We start from the raw sequence: 18,691 nt of genomic DNA, 5'->3' as shown, positions 1-18,691 counted from the left end.
AAGTAGACACTGTGTCAGGAACTGACTTGTGAACTCTTTAGACTACTCAGTCTTGTAACTTTGCTGGCAGCTACCTGACATCCGTCCCGGAGCTTCTGAGAGGTGAGAGTTCTATGCAAGTGGCAAGTACCATCAATAACAGAGCAACACTGAAGGTTCTTCAGGTCTGATCAATTCTTAGCAACAGCTGAAGCAGCATGTGCTGAGAAAAGAGGGGAAGGAATAATTGGCACTTGCCTGTAAATATAATTGTGGGAGAAAGCAATATGGAAAAAGGCTGACCCAGAGTTACACTTACTCACTGCAATGACAATACGTCCCCTGCTGCTCCCATGCATTGGGCTATAAAATGTAATAACGAGGAACTGAACTAGAACAGAGGCAATTCCTCACAGCCACTACCTTATTTGGGTGCACGGCACGCCGCAGGTTTTCCATCCATTTATCTCGCTCTGCTGCAGAACGACACGAGAAGCACTTACTTCCTGATGAAGTCGTCACCTACAGGGAAAGGAACAGGATTATGTCTTGACCAGCACACTGCAGACCATGATTTGGGGGGAGAGAGGGACTTAGGGAAGATGCCAGTGGATTTTATTTTTTTTTTTTTTAAGTAAACAGCTTTACCCGAGCATGAAGCAACAGCCCCTAAGGCTGGCAGAAAAACAGGACAGCTCTGTATGTTACAAAAATAATCATGGAAGCAAATTCCAATTACTTCTCCTCTTCCACACCAGAAAACACTAGATAATGGGCCTCATGCATGTGATGCTTTAAACCACCAAGTTCCACAACTGAGGGAGTGCAAATCTTTAGATGAACTAAAGATAAGTTGGAACACCGAGTGGATACCTGGCATTCCTCCAGGCCCAGCCCAAAGCCTGTGACAGTAACAACCCATTCCTTGTTTCCAGCAGAACATGAGACCCGGAAAGGCTGTTTTCCCACCTTCTCCCTTGGTGTCCTGTTGCTTCTGGAGCCTGTGCTGTGAAGAACACAGGGACAGGAACATACACCCCACTCCTGGCCATGGTATGAGCCCACACCAGCTCAGAGCCTGTCTGGGGCATTCAAGAGCTCACAGCAGCCAGTCCCCATGGCTGGGAAAGTGCTGCTGAGGTCACCTCTCATGCTTCCAGGATCACCCCAAGGGATTTTCTGCTGTATCTGTGTGGCTTTCTCTGGCCACTGGGATTTCATAGCCAGGGTTTAGGAAGCACACTCACAGCAGTGACATTTCCAGTGTTGCAAGTGCCCCTTATTCCTTATCACATCCCTGCTATCCCAAGGAAACTCAACCCTGCTGACAGTCATGGAAGCACCACTGCCTGGCAGACCAGAATCACAGGCACTAAACTTTTCTTCCTGTCCACTACAACAAAATTCTCTGACATCAAGTACTGAGCCAAGGTCTGAAAGGTCAACAGTTCCCTGCACCTTCTCCTGCACAGGCATTCCCCAAATTGCCATCTCCTCCAGTCCTGCTGGTCCTGACCTCCAGGACCGTGGTGGTCATTCCTGGTGGTCCCGGGGCCCTTTGCATTCCCAGCTTTTGTGCAGCCATATTCTCCATGCACAGCTCTGCTGGGAGGCCAAATGGACCTGGCTGGTGCTTTAAATAACTCCCCTCTGAGCTTCATTTCCGCCAGTCTCAACCTGCAGAGTTATTTCTGAGTGCTTTATCATCTCGCAGTGTTTGTGTTTACACACTGTGCACTGGGTTATCAGCTTCTGGGAGACACAATCTCCTTTAATTTCATGTATCTCCCAGAAGCCCAACCTGTTCTTACAGCAGAGCTGGCACCCGCTAAGATTTGTCATTAGCAAACCTCAATGATAAGTTGAACACATCCCTTCCTTTGAACACAGACATCTTACCAGGACAGAATGAGAAGAGGCCTGGCCTGTCTTTACATAAAAACGCAAGAAATCTTCCAAGCAAGAGGCTTTCTCCTTCAGACAGATACTCTTCCCTGTCCTTACACGCTTTTATACTCTGCCTGTAAAACAGACTCTTCTGAGCACAAGCTCTCTTCTAGTTCCAAGAACAGACTCCATATTAGCAGGCACAGCAGCGTGATCTTTCCAGCACCCTTTCATGCTTTCAAGTATTTCCAGCTTCTTCAAAGTCTCCCATTCCAAACCCACCCTGCCTCATCTCCTCACTGCTGCCGATGCCCATGTGAACCTCCATCCCTGAACGTTCCCACACGGAGTTCTGGTGGCACACAGGATGTATCACTTGCAAGACTTTGTCTATGCCATGTGATCCCCATCCCCTGCTCTGCCAGAGGCTCGGGCAGTGCTGCATCCCGATCCTTCTCCCAGGAAGAGTTCCCACATGACAGGCAGTGACACCCACGGAGCAGCGCCGCGCGGCTGCATCGCTGCTGCCCCGGTGCTGCGCTGCCTCAGTGCTGAATTACAAACATCAACATCCCAGAAGAAACACCTGGCAACAGTTTTAAGACTGGAGCAAGCACTGCTCCAGGCAGCTCCCGACCTGCTCGATCGATGGGAATTTCTGGGACTTCAGAGGAGTTCTTTTCAGACACCAACCTCACACATCAGAACTTGAGCCCTGCCTTACTCAGTGAATTCAGCTGCAGAAGACTCAAAATCATCCATGTCCAAGACCAATCCATCGAAGTCCTGACACTCCTGGTACAACCACAGTGTCCTGCAGGTGTTGGAGTCAACCTTCTGCACCCCACAGTGGGGAAAACCCTTGAGGCCACTGAGGTTCTGACCAAGGCCACGAAACTCCATCCCCACCAATCAGCTCATAATAAAGGTGGAACAGGTCAAATACACCTTTCAGTAAATGATATCATTAGTCCATTGCCTTAAAGGCCATGTCTCACCCAGCTTTCTGTTTAGCTCTTTGGCTTTGATGGAGTTTGGTGTACAAATGTGTTTGAAAATGTTCTCAGATCTAGAGGATTTGGTAGGAAACTTGGAAGCTCGTCCATGAAGGAGAATTAAGATTTCTTTGGCTGGTGTTGAAAGATGCTCTCTAAAAGACAAGTTCTCCTTGGTGACACACATGGATCCCAGAGCTGCATGGAGGACATGGAGGATCATATCCAAATAAATAACCATGTAATCCAGCTGTCCTTCTACTGAGTTTTCATTCAATATCAGTTTTTTACCAACTATCTGTTAAGCTGAATATCTAATATATTTTCTTGCCACGCTTAAGTCAACACATGAGTTATCACGGCAAAATTAATTACTCAGTTTTAAAATAATTATCAATTAATTAATCACTCAAACCCTAAAAAAACCTGTAACTGTCATATTGAAGTGAGAGAAGGGGAAAATCATGTGTCAGATATGAAGTGTGTCTTGATCAGATGGAAGCTGAAGGTCACATCTACCATGTGTGACCAAAAATGTAATTTTCCCCAGATCTGCAATCACACCCCAGCTTTGAGTTCTGACCTAAATATCATATGGCATTAATGATCTTTATGAGATATTAATTATCTTTATAAAGAGAGTATTCTGGTCTCATCAAGATTTTGGAAATGCTAGAATACTGTTAATGTACAGGATAAACTCAATTAATAAAACTCATTAATTTCTGAAATGTTACTTATTCCCACTCATTATCCCCAGTCCTCGGATGGGTGATCTCCTCAGTCAGATAAAATCTTGCCATTTTAAGAAAGTTTTAGGTACAGGGTGGGTTCCTCACTTGAAGGCATCTCCATGGAGTATCTGGAGATGACAACTGAGCTACCAAGGCTGCTTCCCTGAGTGTCCAGAGGATTCCACAAGGACAAGCTGTGGCTCAGCTGCTCTGCACCCCCTGACCTGGTGCCAAGGGGCACCAGCGCTGCCCTCCCGGCCCCGCGCCCCAAGGGCCACGCGAGCAACGTTTGCACAGCTGGATCCAATTAGTGGAGCTAAATTTAGCTGCACCACATTCTCCCTCGCTGAGGCAAGGCCAGGATGAGGCAACACAGCCTCGGCTGTACCGGAGCAACTGCAGTTTGTCCTTCTCCCAGCCGTGTCCTGGGACAGCTCAGGCACGAGCTGTGCAACGGGGCGAGCCTTTGGTCTGCTAAGACCTCAGAGAGCCCCTCGGTCCTCAGTGCCCTGCCTGGCCCAGGACCCCACAAACAGCAGGGCCAGGAATAGGCTCTGTAAGCCTGGACTCTGAGTCTCCACTCCTGGAGAAGATGCCCACTGTATATTTAGCACACGCAGCATGTGCAGTGGCACGGGATGATTTGCTGACTGGGGAGTCTTATAAGGAGAAAGAAGATGATGCTGAGTAATTTAAAAAAAAAAAAAATCAATGAAGAAAACAAGTAAATACTGACTACCGAGTACTGAGCAAGTCAGGAAAAAAGCAAGTTTCACAAAACTAAGCAGAAAAAGCTGAATGCAGCCCGTGGAAAAGCCCTGCACTGCTGCTGAGTGTCCATCCCAGCAGAGCCCAGCCGAGGGGAGCGGAGCCCAGCACGTCTTAATGCAGGTCGGTGGAGCCAAAGGAGAGGAACAATTCCCTGCACCTTCATCCACCAGCTGCCTCCCAACGAGCCACTTGGTTGTTTTCCACTGCAGATGGCTTTGGCACCTCTCGCTTTTGTCTCCGTCTGGGTGTGCTGCCAGTTCCCTCTCAAACCCGCTCTCTTCCATCTGCAGCCATGTCAGACCGTGCTGTCCTGCTTCCCGAGCCATGAGGCTGCTCTGGTGGTGTGGTGCAGGAAAAGCTGTGTCACACTGTGCCACACACAGGGGAGATCCAATGGACACCAGCCAGCTGGGGATGGAAACAGCTCCCGAGGCACTGTCCCTGCTCAGCCACCCCACTGCCAGGAGAATGGAGTTAAGGACTGTGCGAGGCTGGCACTGCCCAACAGCAGCGACCCAAAGCTGCCTGTTCCTGACAGATCTCCACAAAGAGCAGATCCACAACAGCCTCAAAGCCCAAAGGCAATGCCCCCTCTTTGTATCCACCAGTGGTACCCAAGTGCTTGGCAGACTGTGGTCAAGGCCTGGTACCACCAACGATCCCAGGAGATCTGCAAACTCATCCCAGCGCTGACCTCACTCCCGGGTTGGAAGAGGCTCTCTGGAGACACGAGGCATTGACACGATGTGCCATTTAGCTCTCACCTCGGTCCCTCCTGCTGCAGCTTGCTGGTGAGCAGCCACCAGTCACAAATCAATGTCCCCTTTGTTGCCTGGCATTCTTCCTCATTCTTCCTCCCCTCTGCAGGGTTTGCAGGACAGCAATTAACACGTTCTTTTTTTCCGTGTGACTCCTCTTTATCCAACTCACTTATAACCAAAATTCTCTTCCTCCTTACAGGTGCACGACTTGTGCAATTTCCCTCTCAGTCAGCTTCCTGCAGGTACTGTTCACATCCCTTCCTCTGCTCTTGTGCTGAACAGAATTGGTAAACAACCCTTATATTATGGATGTCACATCTATTTTCCATCTAGCTTCATTTTATCTTTCTTGAGTGGAATGTAATAGAGGCCATATAATTTACAAAACTGTTCCCCTCCTGACCCACCACACTTGTTCAATTCCTCAGAGAATGAGCAGCAGTGGAAAATTTATACCTCAGCCCACTCCAGAGTTTGTGTTTGGGGCTATATTTGTAAGACTGTTTTCGTGTTACCTGCTTTCATTTTAAGAAATGGATCTTCTAACTCATTTCTTTCAAAGTGTGCTAACTTGAGTAAAGAAAAGGTATTTCTCTCCCCAGTCTGACTCCTCTTGGACTCTGACAAGGTGTTTTTATCCAGCACTGCCCATCCAAGGACAGCCTGCAGTCACATCCTACAGCACAGTCCGAGCATGGATATACCATTTATCTGCTTTTCTATGCCCAAGCACACACAGGTTCCCTTCTCTTCACAGAAACATAAGTATCGACCACCTTATTACTGTAAGAAAACCATTTCCCTGTTCTGTGTCCAGCCACTGCCATAAGCAATAATACTTTGCCATCCACAATTCAGGACAAATGATTCCCAAGACATACTACACTGAATTATCCAACTACAGCCTGGTTTGTACGTGTCCTCCTCCCTCCTGCTAGCACAGACCTAACCACATGCCATAGCAGATGTCAAAATAATCTGAAATACTCACAGATTTTTCTATTTACCCAAACAAGCGAAGCTTCAGTTTTCTAGACAAAGTCCTCAACACTCCCACTGACAGCAGTGGGTTGGCTCTGTGACCACATCTGATGTATTTGGGAACACTGAGTAGGGATTGTCAGCACTTCCCAGTATCTGTATGAACATAAACTGCAAACGGATGCTCTGCTGGAACAGGGCCCCGAGCGGGGCAGCACCTGTGCCAGCGGGAAGCTCTGCTGCGACAGGGCTCACGAGGAGCTCGCTGCTCTGATCGTGGGGATATGATCCTCCTTGAAAAGACGGGAGCAATTTTCTGCCTACGAAACAGTCTCTGTGTGGCAATTCAGAGCAGAAACGCTGTCCAGCAGTGAGAGCCCCAGATGCCAGCACACACCTGGCCCCCCTGCCAGCCCCACCGCGCGGCAGGAGCGGCTCCCGGCACGGACCCACGGCTCCTTACCTCGAAGCAGTAGTCTTGTCCCAGGATGCTACTGTGGACTGGCTTGATGACCACCTCCTCCTCCATACTGAGATCCAGAGCCTCAACAGCACTACTGGGACTGAGCAAGGACTCGTGGGAGCGCGATTCTTTCAGCCTCGGCATTAGATGGGATCTAGAGGAAAAATGGAATGGTGTCAGTGGATGCTCTCCTTCCCACAGAAACTGTTCAGGCCATCTGTTAGCAACAACTGCAGAATATTCCTGGGACTTTTTTGCCATGAAATAACCCAGGGCCCTGAAGAACAGGGCCTGCTACACTGTCTCATTTGTAATTTCTATTACAGGCTGTATGAGCAGTAAAACAATTTTTCCCAACTCCGATGCAGCCAGGAGTCGGTTATTAGAGGTTTGTAGGCTGTGGGTCTCTGCACAGCTGAGTAAGTCTCTAAATGGCCACCACACCTGCTGAGTGAGACTTCCCAGGTGTGGTGCTTTGCAGTATGGGCACATCAGGGAGACCAGCTGGCCCCAGCACCCACTGCTGTCTCATCAGCACCACCAGGTCCTGCAGCCCCTGGTGCTGAGCTCCCCTGGTCCCAGAACCTCACCATCTCCAGCACAGGCACAGCCAGCGTTGGGATCCACACTCTGCAACCCATTACCCGAGGGCTCGTGTGCTCTCTCCCATTGTTACACACATCCCGGGATGGGGACAGGGTGGAAAATAAGGCCATGATAGCCCTATCGACTGATCTAAATGCTCTGGAGTCCCACTGGCAGCATTTAGCAGCAGGGAGCCCGCAGACAGCGAGCAGAGCACCATTTTTGAGACAGCCAATACAATCAATGGTGCTGTAACTCTTAAAGCAAAACCAGAGAGCTCAAGGGGGACAAAAAAAAAAAGAAAAGAAAGATAATTAAGTAGTCCCAGGGAAAACACAGCAAAACCAGGAAGCGGCAAGGGAAAAAATAACTTGAGAGAAAAGGGAGCAGCTGCTTTCTCTATGGCTTGCACCATGTCAGATGTTCCTATGCCAAAGCTCTGATCCTGGTAACTCTGACCTTTAAAACCCCTGACAAGCACTTTAGGGGCTTCCAAAGAGACCAAGTGGCCCTGTCTACAAAGAGAGCGTGACGCCTTCTCCAAAGGCATGGAAGGACAGCAATAAGAGGAGTTTGTGATATTCTCAGCATGGTTTTTCATGAGCAAAACAACAATGCTCCCAGTATACTCCCCGGATTGCTCTGCTCTGTGTGTTGAGTTTTGTTGTTCTCCAGAATAAAACTGACCAAAACAGAGAGAAATGTCAACAGTGCATGCAAAATTCATCGCTTCCAGTGAATGACACGCCAGGCTGAATCTAGAAAACAGCCCAAGGAGATTCTAAGATAAAGGGCAGCAGAAGATAAACAGGTGCTTCTCTAGATTTGCCATTAAGATTCAGGCCATGGATGAAGCCCCAGGTGCTAACAGAACTGCCTGCAGCTGGTTCTCTGGCTCAGCATGTTAAATGGGCAGCTCTGAGTGCCACAGGCCACCCTCCTGGCCCGCAGCACCGCAGGACACCCAGCCTGGGGACACACGGCCCGAGGGCTCCGGGACAGCGCCGTCCCCAGACACCTCCCTGCACCCACCGAGCCACCAGCCAGGACCAGCTGTGGTGGTACCTGTAGAACATCTGCAGAACAACCACCACCACATCTTTCTGAGGGGACAATCCCCAGCCCTCAGGCATTAAAAGCCCGGGGCTGGCAGAGCCCTGTGCTGGATCAGAAGCCGCAGCTTCCCAGCAAAGGCTCTCTGTGCCATTAGTGATTCTCTCAACTGCCCACTCACCCCGTATCTCTATGGTGAATAAATTGATCTTTAGGAACCCAGCACAGTCATTTCCCAGTACTTTGTGGCAATTTTACACTATTTTCACAGAAAAGGGTCCCTCTCCTTTTCCTCTGAATGGTACTGTAAATTAACTCTAATACAGGCAGACAGATCAAGTTACCTCAGAATGCTGAGTGCAGAACCAATATCCAGCAGCTCAAGAACTGACAATACCCAATGCTCACCCAGTCCAGATAAGCCCTGAATCGAGGTATTTATGGTAAATCTTATTTCCATATTTTTAGGATGAAATTAGAAAAGGTAGATAACCAAGCTGCAGTTGGTTATTTACTTGCATTCTTGTGTAGACAAATATAAATATTGATAATCTAAACCCACAGCTCAGGACTACATACTCTCACACACATACACGTACATCACTGAGCTGCACTGCTTCATGCTGGCCTAAGAATTTTTATTAAAATTAAAACAAATCAAGCCTATTTTTCATTTAAAACTACTGCAGCTGCAAGGCCACGGGTGGGAATGCAGATGTTCAACACGAAGGATTACCGGGGGGAGATTCTCAGGACATATTATGCTCTCACCAGATTCAGCAAATGTGTATTTATATCCCTCCACGCTCTGCCGGAGGCCTCTGGGAATCCTAAAATTAACGGGACTTTTTCAGGGAGGTTATTTGTCAGGTTCCTGCCTCGGCAGGACCTGCTCCCACAACATCTCTCCCACTCCTGAGCGGCCAATGGGATCCGACCCAGGTCAGCAGCAGACACATTTCTCACCAGATGCTGCCTCTGTGCGGAGGGAGCGCTGCAGGTCTCAAACCAGCCCTAAAAACCCAGCATCTGTCTCTGTATCAAGAGCTAAGTGGGGAGATGTCATTAATTAGAGACTCTCCTTGGAAATCTTGGTGGCAGGGACGAGGGATCTCTGCCAGCTCAGCCCTGGCAGTGCAGGATGAGCAGAGCCCCCTCCCAGGGCTCTGTCCCATCCCATCCCCCAGAGCTGGCCCCAACGCTACTGACTTAAGCCAGAGCAGCCCAGCACAGTCTGGGGTGGGCTACAAACGCCCTGGAGGAGGGTTACATAGCACCTGATTCAAGGGTTCTTGCATTTTAATACCTGTTCCAGCACAGAGAGCACTCCTGTCCCTCAGTGACATGGCACTTGCAGCAGGGGCCCATGTACTGGAAGACGTTTGCCAGTCCCACAGACAGGGAGAGACCATAAGCTGCTTTCCTGACTCCAAGAGCAGCATCCATAGTGACAGGGATCCCAGAGTCCCAGAGTCAGACACAGCTGGAACACCATTTGCCCACGGTGAACACACACTTCCAAGACGACAGAGGTACTTGGTTCAAATTCACGTCCCTGCCATCACTGCTCAAGACACTGCCCGTGGGGCCATCCAATCTCCTGCTCCAATAACTCGCTGTGCATTCCAGGTCCCGTCCTGGTTTACGTCAGCTGATCTAATTCCAATCCTACACCTTTGTTTTAATATGGTGGGAACGGCCAGCTGCCCAGAGCCATCTCACAGCAGGAAACCCTCTTTCCAAACAGCACATTCTGTTCTTTTTGCCAAGGGCCCTTTTTTAATCCCTTTCTACTTGCCTAAAGTTCAGTTGAAATGAAGGGGGGAGGAAAAAAAAATCTCATAAAAGACCACATTAGTTCTAAAGAGAAATAACATTACTGCTACTGGCACTGACCTGGCGAGTCCCACGGAGCAGCAGCCAGTCTCTGGCTATTAAAGAAAGAGCTTTGCTGCCCGAGAGCAATGAGAGAGGATTGTTGTGCTAAATAATAAAGTCATAAAACATTACCATGTGAAGGGATGTATCCCCTCTGTCTGCACCCTCCACAGCCAGCAGAGTATCACCAGGCTGTGACAGCACACCCAATCCAACCAGGGCCATGTGGACTGCAGGGAAGTGGACTTGGAGAAACAGGCATGGAGGGACAATCCATCCTCTCCTCATACAATTCAGTGCTGGGTTTTGAGCAATGGAGGCAGCAAACAGGGCCTCAAAGAGACAACCCTACTGGTTCTCATTTCACAGCCTCACCTGGCTGAAACCACCCAGCTGCTGCTCCTGTGGTTTTATGATGAAAACCTTCCTGGCTATTTTCGAGAGGCAGAAATAAACAGGGAACCTGGCTGGGCAGCTGCAGAGGCATGGAGCAGACACAAAATGTAACACTGAAACATGAGGAAAAAACATAAAGGGCCTTTCTCAAATCTCCTACAGTTCTGCTCTGAGAGCATGAGCAGGTTGGGGAATTCTGAAGGAAGCCCAGGCACTAAGCTGAAGATGTCCCACTAACACCAGCTGCAGAGCCAGCACTGTGAATGCCTCCCCAGTGGCACAGGGATCTGATCTCCTAAATTACAGGTTTGAGTCTGTGACACGTCTCCTGGTCAGGAAAGGTTCCCTGTGTGCAGCTTTTCAGGCTGGCAGTTCTGTTCTGTGACAGCCAGGAGCAGGTTCTGTAGGGCAGCCCTGACCCTCTCCCCGGCACACGCCCACTGCAGGGGGTCCTCGGTACCCAAATGCAGCAGCACAGACTGTCAGATCCACATGCAGCACAGACAGAATTTAAATCTGTCTCCAGCCCAGGGATTAGGGGTTTGTTATGACTGAGAACAAAGTGCACAACTCCAGTAAATTGATTTGCAACATCAGATGGGAGAAGGATTTTAGCAGCCGCAGATGGGAGTAAATCACCCTCTGCCAGCTCTGCCCTGTGCCCGCTGTCCCACCTGAGCCTCACTGCTGCTGGGTCACACTGGGAACACGCTCTGCAGAGCCCAGACTGCTCCCGTGGCTGCACTGCTTCCCACTCTCCTCCACAGCAGCTCTCCCCAGGGCTCGGCAGCAGCACCCGGGCGCCGACTTCCCGCTGACCTCAAGACCACTGCTGGGAATTCTCATCCCTCCCTCCCCTGTGCCTCATCCTGCTTCAACCTAACAAATAAATATAAAAGTGATGTTATGGGAATAGCCATGAACAACAGCACAAGAGCACTTGCATGCTTCCAGAAGATGAAGCATATTTTTTTTTCCTGTAGGAGAGGACGTGGGGATGAAGCCTCAGAACGCAGCAGCACATCCTTCTCCATGTTTTGCTACCCTGAACTTTCTCCTGCCGTTTCCTGAAGTCCAGCTGCTGATCTCTGCCTGGGAAACGCTGCTCATCGCACTCATGATGGGAACCTGGTGTTACAGGTTACCCTTACTAATGCAACACCTTCCCTGAGCAACACAAAGGACATGTAATTAAACTTATTAATGCCTGCCCTTGTTTTTAGACTGTTCTCAGTTTCAACCGGCAGCAGGATTAATTACATTCAAAAGGACTCTGTCAGCTCATACCAGATTCCAAACGTTGTTTTTGCCAGAGCAAACCTGAAGGATGATTTTAACCCATGACATTCACCTGAGCGTGGCTATTTGTTTGTTTAACAACGTGCCACTGGGAAGTTTGTCAGTACAGCCAGCAAGGGCAACGACGGCATTTGTGATAAGCTCTGACGAACTGCAAAAGCAAGGGAAGGGCAGCGGGAGCAGGATGCAAACGGTGATCAGAAACATATACCTGTGTTTCAATCATCAAAAATGTTGTTAGGGAGCCAAGGAAGCACCTTCTCTCTCTCTCCCATGAGAACAATGGCACCAACACGTCGCTTTTAACAGAAATCAACACTTATATAAGAAAATTACCTTTTCTTATTACATCAACCTAAACCAGCCTAAACAGTGCTGGATCTGAGGACATCTGATGCAAACAGCAGTGACAGATCCACCACTCCAGTTTGGAGCCCGAGCCACAGCACAGCCCTGAGAACGAGTCGTTCCCACAGCACTGGCTCTGGAGCGAGCAGGGCCCCGAAAAACACCTGGGGCACGTCCATGGCAGCAGAAGCGCAGCCGGGATGTTGTGCTGCCGTGAGCACCGAGCCAGAGCCCCAGAGCCCCCCGCTCCCTGCAGCACCCCCGGGGTGCTCCCAGCTCCGCTCCGGGCTCACAACCTCCCGCGCTGGGAAGAGGGTGGGGACGGAGGGTTTGATTTTCATCACCGAAATTTTGCGTAACACCAGCCTGGAGGCGGAATCCGGACAAGGCGGCAAAGGCGAGGCAGGATCCGTCCTGCTGGACCAAACCACACGGAAATGGAGCCGCAAGGCCCATCCCCGCACCGCGGCTGCCCAGGGATGAAACGGACGCTGAAAACAAACCGCGAGCACACGGAGCGAAGGGACGGACACCGCCGGGCCGGGCCGGGCCGGGCCGGGATGGAGCGGCTCTGCCAGCGCCGGTGCCTCCAGCGCGGCGGCCTCCGCGCCCCGGCCCCGCTCCGCGCCCTCCGCCCCGCCCGGCCCCGCCGGGGCCGCCGTGCGGGACCGGCCCGGCCGGGGCGCGGGGAGTTCGCCTGGTCCGCGCAGGAGCCGCGCACACCCCCGGGCACCCCCGCACTCACCCGCAGGGCCCGGCCCCGCCGCGCCGCCGCCGCACCGCCACCGCCGCCCCGCTCGGGCTGGGCCATACCCCGCTCCCGCCGCCGCCACCGCGGGCGGGGACCCCCGGCCCCGCCGCCCCCGGCCCCCGCTCCGGGCCGGCCCCGCCGCCGCCCCGCCCCGCCGCGGCCCATTGGCTGCGCTGTAGCTGGGCAGAGCGCCCCGGGCCCGCCGCCCCCGGAGCGCGGGGGTTCCGGGGGGCATCGCCGTGCCCCGCGAACGGGGGGTCCCGCCTCGCCCTCCCGGCAGCGCCCCGTGCCCCGCGGGGCCGCCCCCGCCGGCCGCGTCCCCGAGAGCCGCTCACCCCGCTCCGCATCCCGCCTGTCCCGCCCGCCGCCCTCATTCTGCTGTGATGAACCGGGGGGAAAACGCAGCTCTGCGGGAAGAAAGCCCGCGTCGTGCAGCCGCTGCCCCGCAGCGTCCCCCGGCCCGGCACCGGCAGCGGAGGGGAGGGACGGCGCCGCCCGCCCGCCCGTCCCTGCCCTGGGCCGCGCTCCGCATTCCTTTCCCGTTTGGGAGCCGAGTCACTGACCTTTGCAGCAGCGCGATCCACAGCAGGGAGTAGCGCCTGCAGCAGCAGCCGGCGGCCCCTGCGTGAGCCATGGTCCGCACCCCGCGCGGGGCCAGCCCGCATCGGCGCGGGGCTCAGCGCGGGGCTCCCCGGGGGGCTCCGGGGCCGGGCGGCCTCAGGGAACGCGGCGCCCGGGGCGGCAGGTGAGCGGCAGAGGAGATGGGAGGCAGCGCAGAGGAGAGGGGGAGGCTGCACGGCATGGTCCCACTGTCCCGACTGCCACCATCCTCACCCAGCCCACGCCGACACGTTCCCAGAGCCAGACTGCTGCTGTCATCCTGGCGTATTCAAATGCCTCCATTACTCATCAAGAACAAAGTAGGACTATCTAGTAAATGAAAAACCACCACATGGCACTGTCCCCTGCCTCTTACTGATGGCTGCTTCCTCTTCCACTTTTCAAAGGCTAGTGTCCATGTCTGCAGCAAGGCATTAATCCTCCAGCTCATGTGAGGCGGCTCCGGATCAGCAGAGAAAGCCGACACCTGGGCTGCAAACGCTGGTCAGCATTGGAGGGGAAAACGAGAACAGAAGTAAACATCCCCAGGTGACAGCAATACTCGGGGTTCCTCCACAGCACAGTAGAAGGAAGCAGGTCTCAGAGTGGGAGACGGGCAGGTCCTGCCCGAGGCAGCAGGTCCGAGTCTCGCCTCCTCCAGGGACTCACAAGCTGGATTCCCAGCCGGACCGTCCCTCCAGGCAGCAGCACCGTGCACGGCGGTGACAAACAAGTCAAAATTCGCAGGTTCTCTGCCCAGTTCCAACACTAACTCCCTGCACAGCCTCACCCATGTGCCTTTCCTCCTCAGCCAAGGAGGGGGCCATGACCCTCTCACCTCCAAAGGATTCAGAAAACATGAAGCAGGATTACTGCTGGGCTTCACTAACAAGGAGCTCTGCCTGTCACCTAAAGCCAGTAGAGTCCTTTCTTCCTTCCAAGGCAAACCAGTCCCCACCACACTCCGAGGACAACGGCACCAGCTCACCAGCCAGGCTGGCAGCAAAATGCCCCAGTCACTGACTGTCCCACCTTGCCTCCATAGCAGAGAACATCCAGACCCCTTCCCCTTGCAGTCTGCAAACAGTGCTCTGGATTTAGCACATTTTGCCTCATTTTTGCCTCCCCCCATTCCGCCCGCCAGTGGTTTGAAGTTTTCTCACCCTTTCCTGGCAGATGCCATGCAGAGAGACAAGCTCGCTGTCCTTGATCTGCTTTTCAGGGCTTCTATAAAGTAGGGCACCAGCATCAACCCAGCGTCAGGTTTTTGATACATTGCTGGAGTAGCCAAAAATAATAACAGGCGGCTTCAGTCAATCTTTTCCTTCTCAAATCTGCAGCAGCAGCAGCACAGGGGTCCTTTGTGTGGCAGAGTAAAAAAGATGGTGCACGCCAGACTGCAATCCTGGTCAGCAATCCAGAGCCATTCCTGCCCGGATCCGGGCTCCCCGCAGCTCCTGAGTCCTGCACGTGGGTCCTCAGCACAGAGCTCTTGCCTTGTGGGGTCCCGTCTCCCAAGCCATCCGTGTTTTGCTCTCCCTATTTCCTTTAGCACTTTATCTCCCGGGCTGCTGTGAAACACTAAGGTCAAGTTACAGTTTTACCAAGCCTTTTATCTTTCTGGCAAGGCACGAAAATGCAGAACCTGAACTTTGGAACGAGCCCTCGCACCTGCAGTGGGTGGAGAGCGGAGCAGACCCAAGGCAGTGGGAGAAGGGATAATCCAGGTTCTCTGCAGCCCAGCAATGGAACTGTCTGTTGCACGTTGGGACACTTTATTAGGAGACTCTGGAAGGAAGTGCTGAACCCAACAAACATGTGCTTTGGCCTGTGCCCCCGCAGGAAGCCAGCTATCCTGGGAACTGTGGCAGCTCCAGCTGACGTAAGGACCCAGCACGGCTCTGCTGCAGCTTCCACATGACAGCAAAGACCAGCAGGACCCAGCCAAAGAGCTCTGTCTGCTGGGAACTCCCCAGCTGAATTCCCCCTGTCCCCAACCTGAAATTCCAGACGGTTTGTGCAGGACTGGGACACGAGCCAGGCATCAGGGGATGAAGTAAGGTTTGACCTTGGAGCCCCTGCGCTCTGTGGGTCTGTTGTGCTGCACATTGATTCTCCACACTCTCACCTTGGTGAATGACAACTGTGTTTTGCCAAATGTTGGGAAGTGCCACTGCGCCCCTGCCCCATCGATCCCGCTGGGCTCGGGATGGTGTCTGTAGCACACAGCCTTCTTGGGGCTCCAGGCCTGGAATGCACAGGCCATTCCTTGCCCTCTCCCTCTCCACAGCCCCTGGACTGAATACCCTTTTGTGGCTTGGGAGCTACAGGAAAAAGACCAAACTCTACAGACCAGGGCCCTGGGGACCACTTTGTCCCCTTCCCCAGGGAGTGCCAGGCAGTGAAGGAACCACATCCCACTGACTCAGTGTTCAAACACTGCTGCAGGGAGCATTACTGCCACTGAGAAGAAACCTGTGTGTCAGAGTCTCAGCTCCTTTTATCCAAGCCAGGGCTTATCCAGCTTCCTTCCAGCAAACTCGTGCCTCATCCCTCGCCTGCACAAGGTGATGTTTCCCTGCAGAAACACCTGTTCTCTGTGTTCAGCAGGTGATAACACAGGTGTACGGCACAGCCAGAGCTCTGACTGTCACTGCAGTGCTGGCACCGTCCCTGGGCACTGTACGTGACCTCCACCCCACCCCTTCTCCATATTTGCACTCCTGTTCCTGATGGGATCCCAGCACCCACCCACCCGGCTCACTGCTCAAGAAATGGCATTTGTGAAAGGAAAGCTGCTGTGCCCGGTCACAGGGCAGGTAAACAGTTCCTTCCATGGGTTATTACAGGAAGTTTTCCATTCCCAGTTATTATTTGTGGTATTTATAGCCCTCTTTTCTTGGGTCATGTTTTCTCCTCTGGTCCCAGCCAGGCCTGGCTGACTCTGAGGAGGATGGTCACAGCTTTGCCTCCAGCAAAGCAACCTTTCCACACTCCTGCCATGTTTACCTTTTGGAGCTATTAAACCCAGATATCTCTCACTTTTTATTGACTGTGAAGCCAGCACTTTATGCTTTATGACCACGCTGTCTATCACTGGGAAACAAACAATTTTCTAATAACCTCGAAGAGTTAGCACTGGAAGGGACTGTGATTATCCAGATGTATTCTAAACTTACAGTTAAAATCAAATAACTGTTGATGTTGTAAAAGCACTTATTTTATAAAGTGTGAACAATCTCATATTCCAGCATAATTAACATTAAAATACATGGAATTGCACAGCTGGCTGGCTGCTACTGGGTTGCTTCTCAAGCAACTGGGGTGGGCACAGTCACTACTGTGGGGTTCTTGTGAAAAACTCCTCAGTGCCTGTACTGCAGCCTATGGCACTGTCAAACCAGGTCCAGATTTCTCTGCAGACATCACTAAATCGACTGTCAGGACTCCCAAAGTTCCTCCATCAAACTGCATATTCCCCCTGTCACTGCCACACAGCCCCATGTGTCACCTTCACTGCACCCATGGCTGGTTATTTTGTCCTTTGGTTCAGTCTCAGCAAAAAGGTAATTGGAGGCTGAAGGGCACAAAAATTACCCGGGCCTTGCACACTGCAGGAACAACGGCCAGAATAAACCAAGAGACTGGGAAAAGATTTCTTCACGTGCTTCATTAAAACCTGCTCCACGTCCCCCAGAGCTGAGCTGCAGCGATGGGGCAGAGTTGACTCGAGCACCTCTGAAAAATCAGGCACCGTATCAATAATGTTGCCACTGAAAGAATATTTCCTTCTGACTCCAGCCACCTTTTACACCGTGTTTCAGAGCGGCCAGACAGTGGATCTGACCGGCCAGTTTCTCTTTCTGCTTATAATTAGCTTCACTTTTCCACTCTCCTGAACAAGCATTAGACTTTCCTCTAGGAATGTAATCCCAATCACCAAGAAACCTGTCTTTACTGAGATGCCACTCATCTTTTCTGGGGGTTTTATTTAAAACAGAACATTGTCATTAGCAGCAGATTTTTCTAAACCTTTTTGTGAGGTCCCATTCCTGCAAACATCCAATATCATTCCGTGCGATTAGTCTCGCTTCAGAGACACCACTTAACATTCAACCACAATTTGAGCCAAGACATTTGCAGGAGTCAAGTTTTGAATTTCAAATCTAAACTACAGAGAGGTACCAGTGGCGAATGACTTTGAGCCTGACAAACACAAATAGATGTTTTAGCATCTAAACTACATTTTCCTGTGATTTGTCCTTCTGTCTAACAATACTGGCCCGTATAATGGCTTCAGTTTAGTAGGGAAGAGCTGACTTTGAAGGCTGAATGATGTTCTTCAACAAATTGATGTTCTTAAACAGCAACATGCAAAGAAGGAGAAGTTTATAATCAGAATAAGGTTGGGAAAGTGTTATTTTGCTGCTGCTGAACTTTCCCATAAAGAAAAAAGAAGAAGGAAAGCTCAAAGCATTTTAAAGTTTGTTTTGATTGTGTTGTTTTAATCCATAGCTGGCACCAGGATATAAAGCTAATTTCTTCCAATTGTTATCTGCCTTCGAGCCAGATAGGTTTTAGTGTCTTTCAGGGATTTAAAGCACATCCTTCTCAGGGGAGCCTTCTTCTCAGATGGAGTGAGAGGCTCACACCCATGAAGGGGGTGGTTTTTCTGTGTCTCTCAGAGCTGTGACTGTGGGTGATCAGTCCAGGCACTGCACCCACTGTCCCCTGCTCTCCCTGCCTCCGGCACCTCGAAGGAGACAGAGCCCTTGGGAAGACACAGAATATTTCTGCACTCTTGCAGCACAGGGCAAAGGGAAACTGAAAACCTGAAAGCCCCGAGGAATGCTGAAGGCAGAGCCAGAGCTGGTGCCCAGTCCCAGCCCGTTCCCTCTCTCCCTGGGCTGGCAGGAAGCTCCAAGCCCCCTTCTGCCAGCCTGGGGCTTCTCCTTCTGGGGTGCTCTCCACATCCAGATACCAACAGAGACCAGGAATACTGACACAGGGACCTCAGCACCTCCACAAACAGCCACATCCATACGAAAAATACAGGTAGGAAGAGGAAATATTCCCACTGATAACCCTTTTCAGGAATGACTCATTTGTTTCTCCTGGAGCAGTGTGAGGTACGGCTCTGCACCAAACCCGGGTCAGCCCCAGCGAGCCCCCTGGACCACCCTGGCTCTTACCATTCCAGACTCCATAAC

General features: G+C 51.8%; 1 protein-coding gene across 11 annotated transcripts in view; it reads right to left on the bottom strand.

Annotated features, from left to right (window-relative positions):
• The window catches only part of LOC113998503 (DAB2 interacting protein), a 201,300-nt gene that overhangs the window by 33,671 nt on the left and 148,938 nt on the right, over nucleotides 1-18,691 (bottom strand). For 8 of the 11 annotated variants that reach the window (XM_027741265.2, XM_039380290.1, XM_027741260.2 and 5 more), the window contains 2 exons: nucleotides 6,572-6,725; nucleotides 403-501 (listed from right to left, as the gene is read on the bottom strand). In XM_027741265.2, the coding sequence (XP_027597066.2) occupies nucleotides 403-501; nucleotides 6,572-6,725 (253 nt within the window). Of the gene's footprint in view, nucleotides 1-402; nucleotides 502-6,571; nucleotides 6,726-12,875; nucleotides 12,908-13,444; nucleotides 13,465-14,644; nucleotides 14,857-18,691 lie in introns of those variants that run through there. The other 3 variants (XM_027741266.2, XM_039380433.1, XM_027741267.2) reach the window with 3 other exon arrangements.

The sequence above is a fragment of the Pipra filicauda genome, unplaced genomic scaffold, assembly GCF_003945595.2.
Source record: "Pipra filicauda isolate LSUMZ 115617 unplaced genomic scaffold, ASM394559v2 scaffold100_size2392355_pilon, whole genome shotgun sequence".
In the NCBI taxonomy this organism is placed as follows: Eukaryota; Metazoa; Chordata; class Aves; order Passeriformes; family Pipridae; genus Pipra; species Pipra filicauda.
The sequence above is the reverse complement of the archived record's forward strand: the minus strand, read 5'-3'. Positions and strand labels throughout refer to the sequence as shown.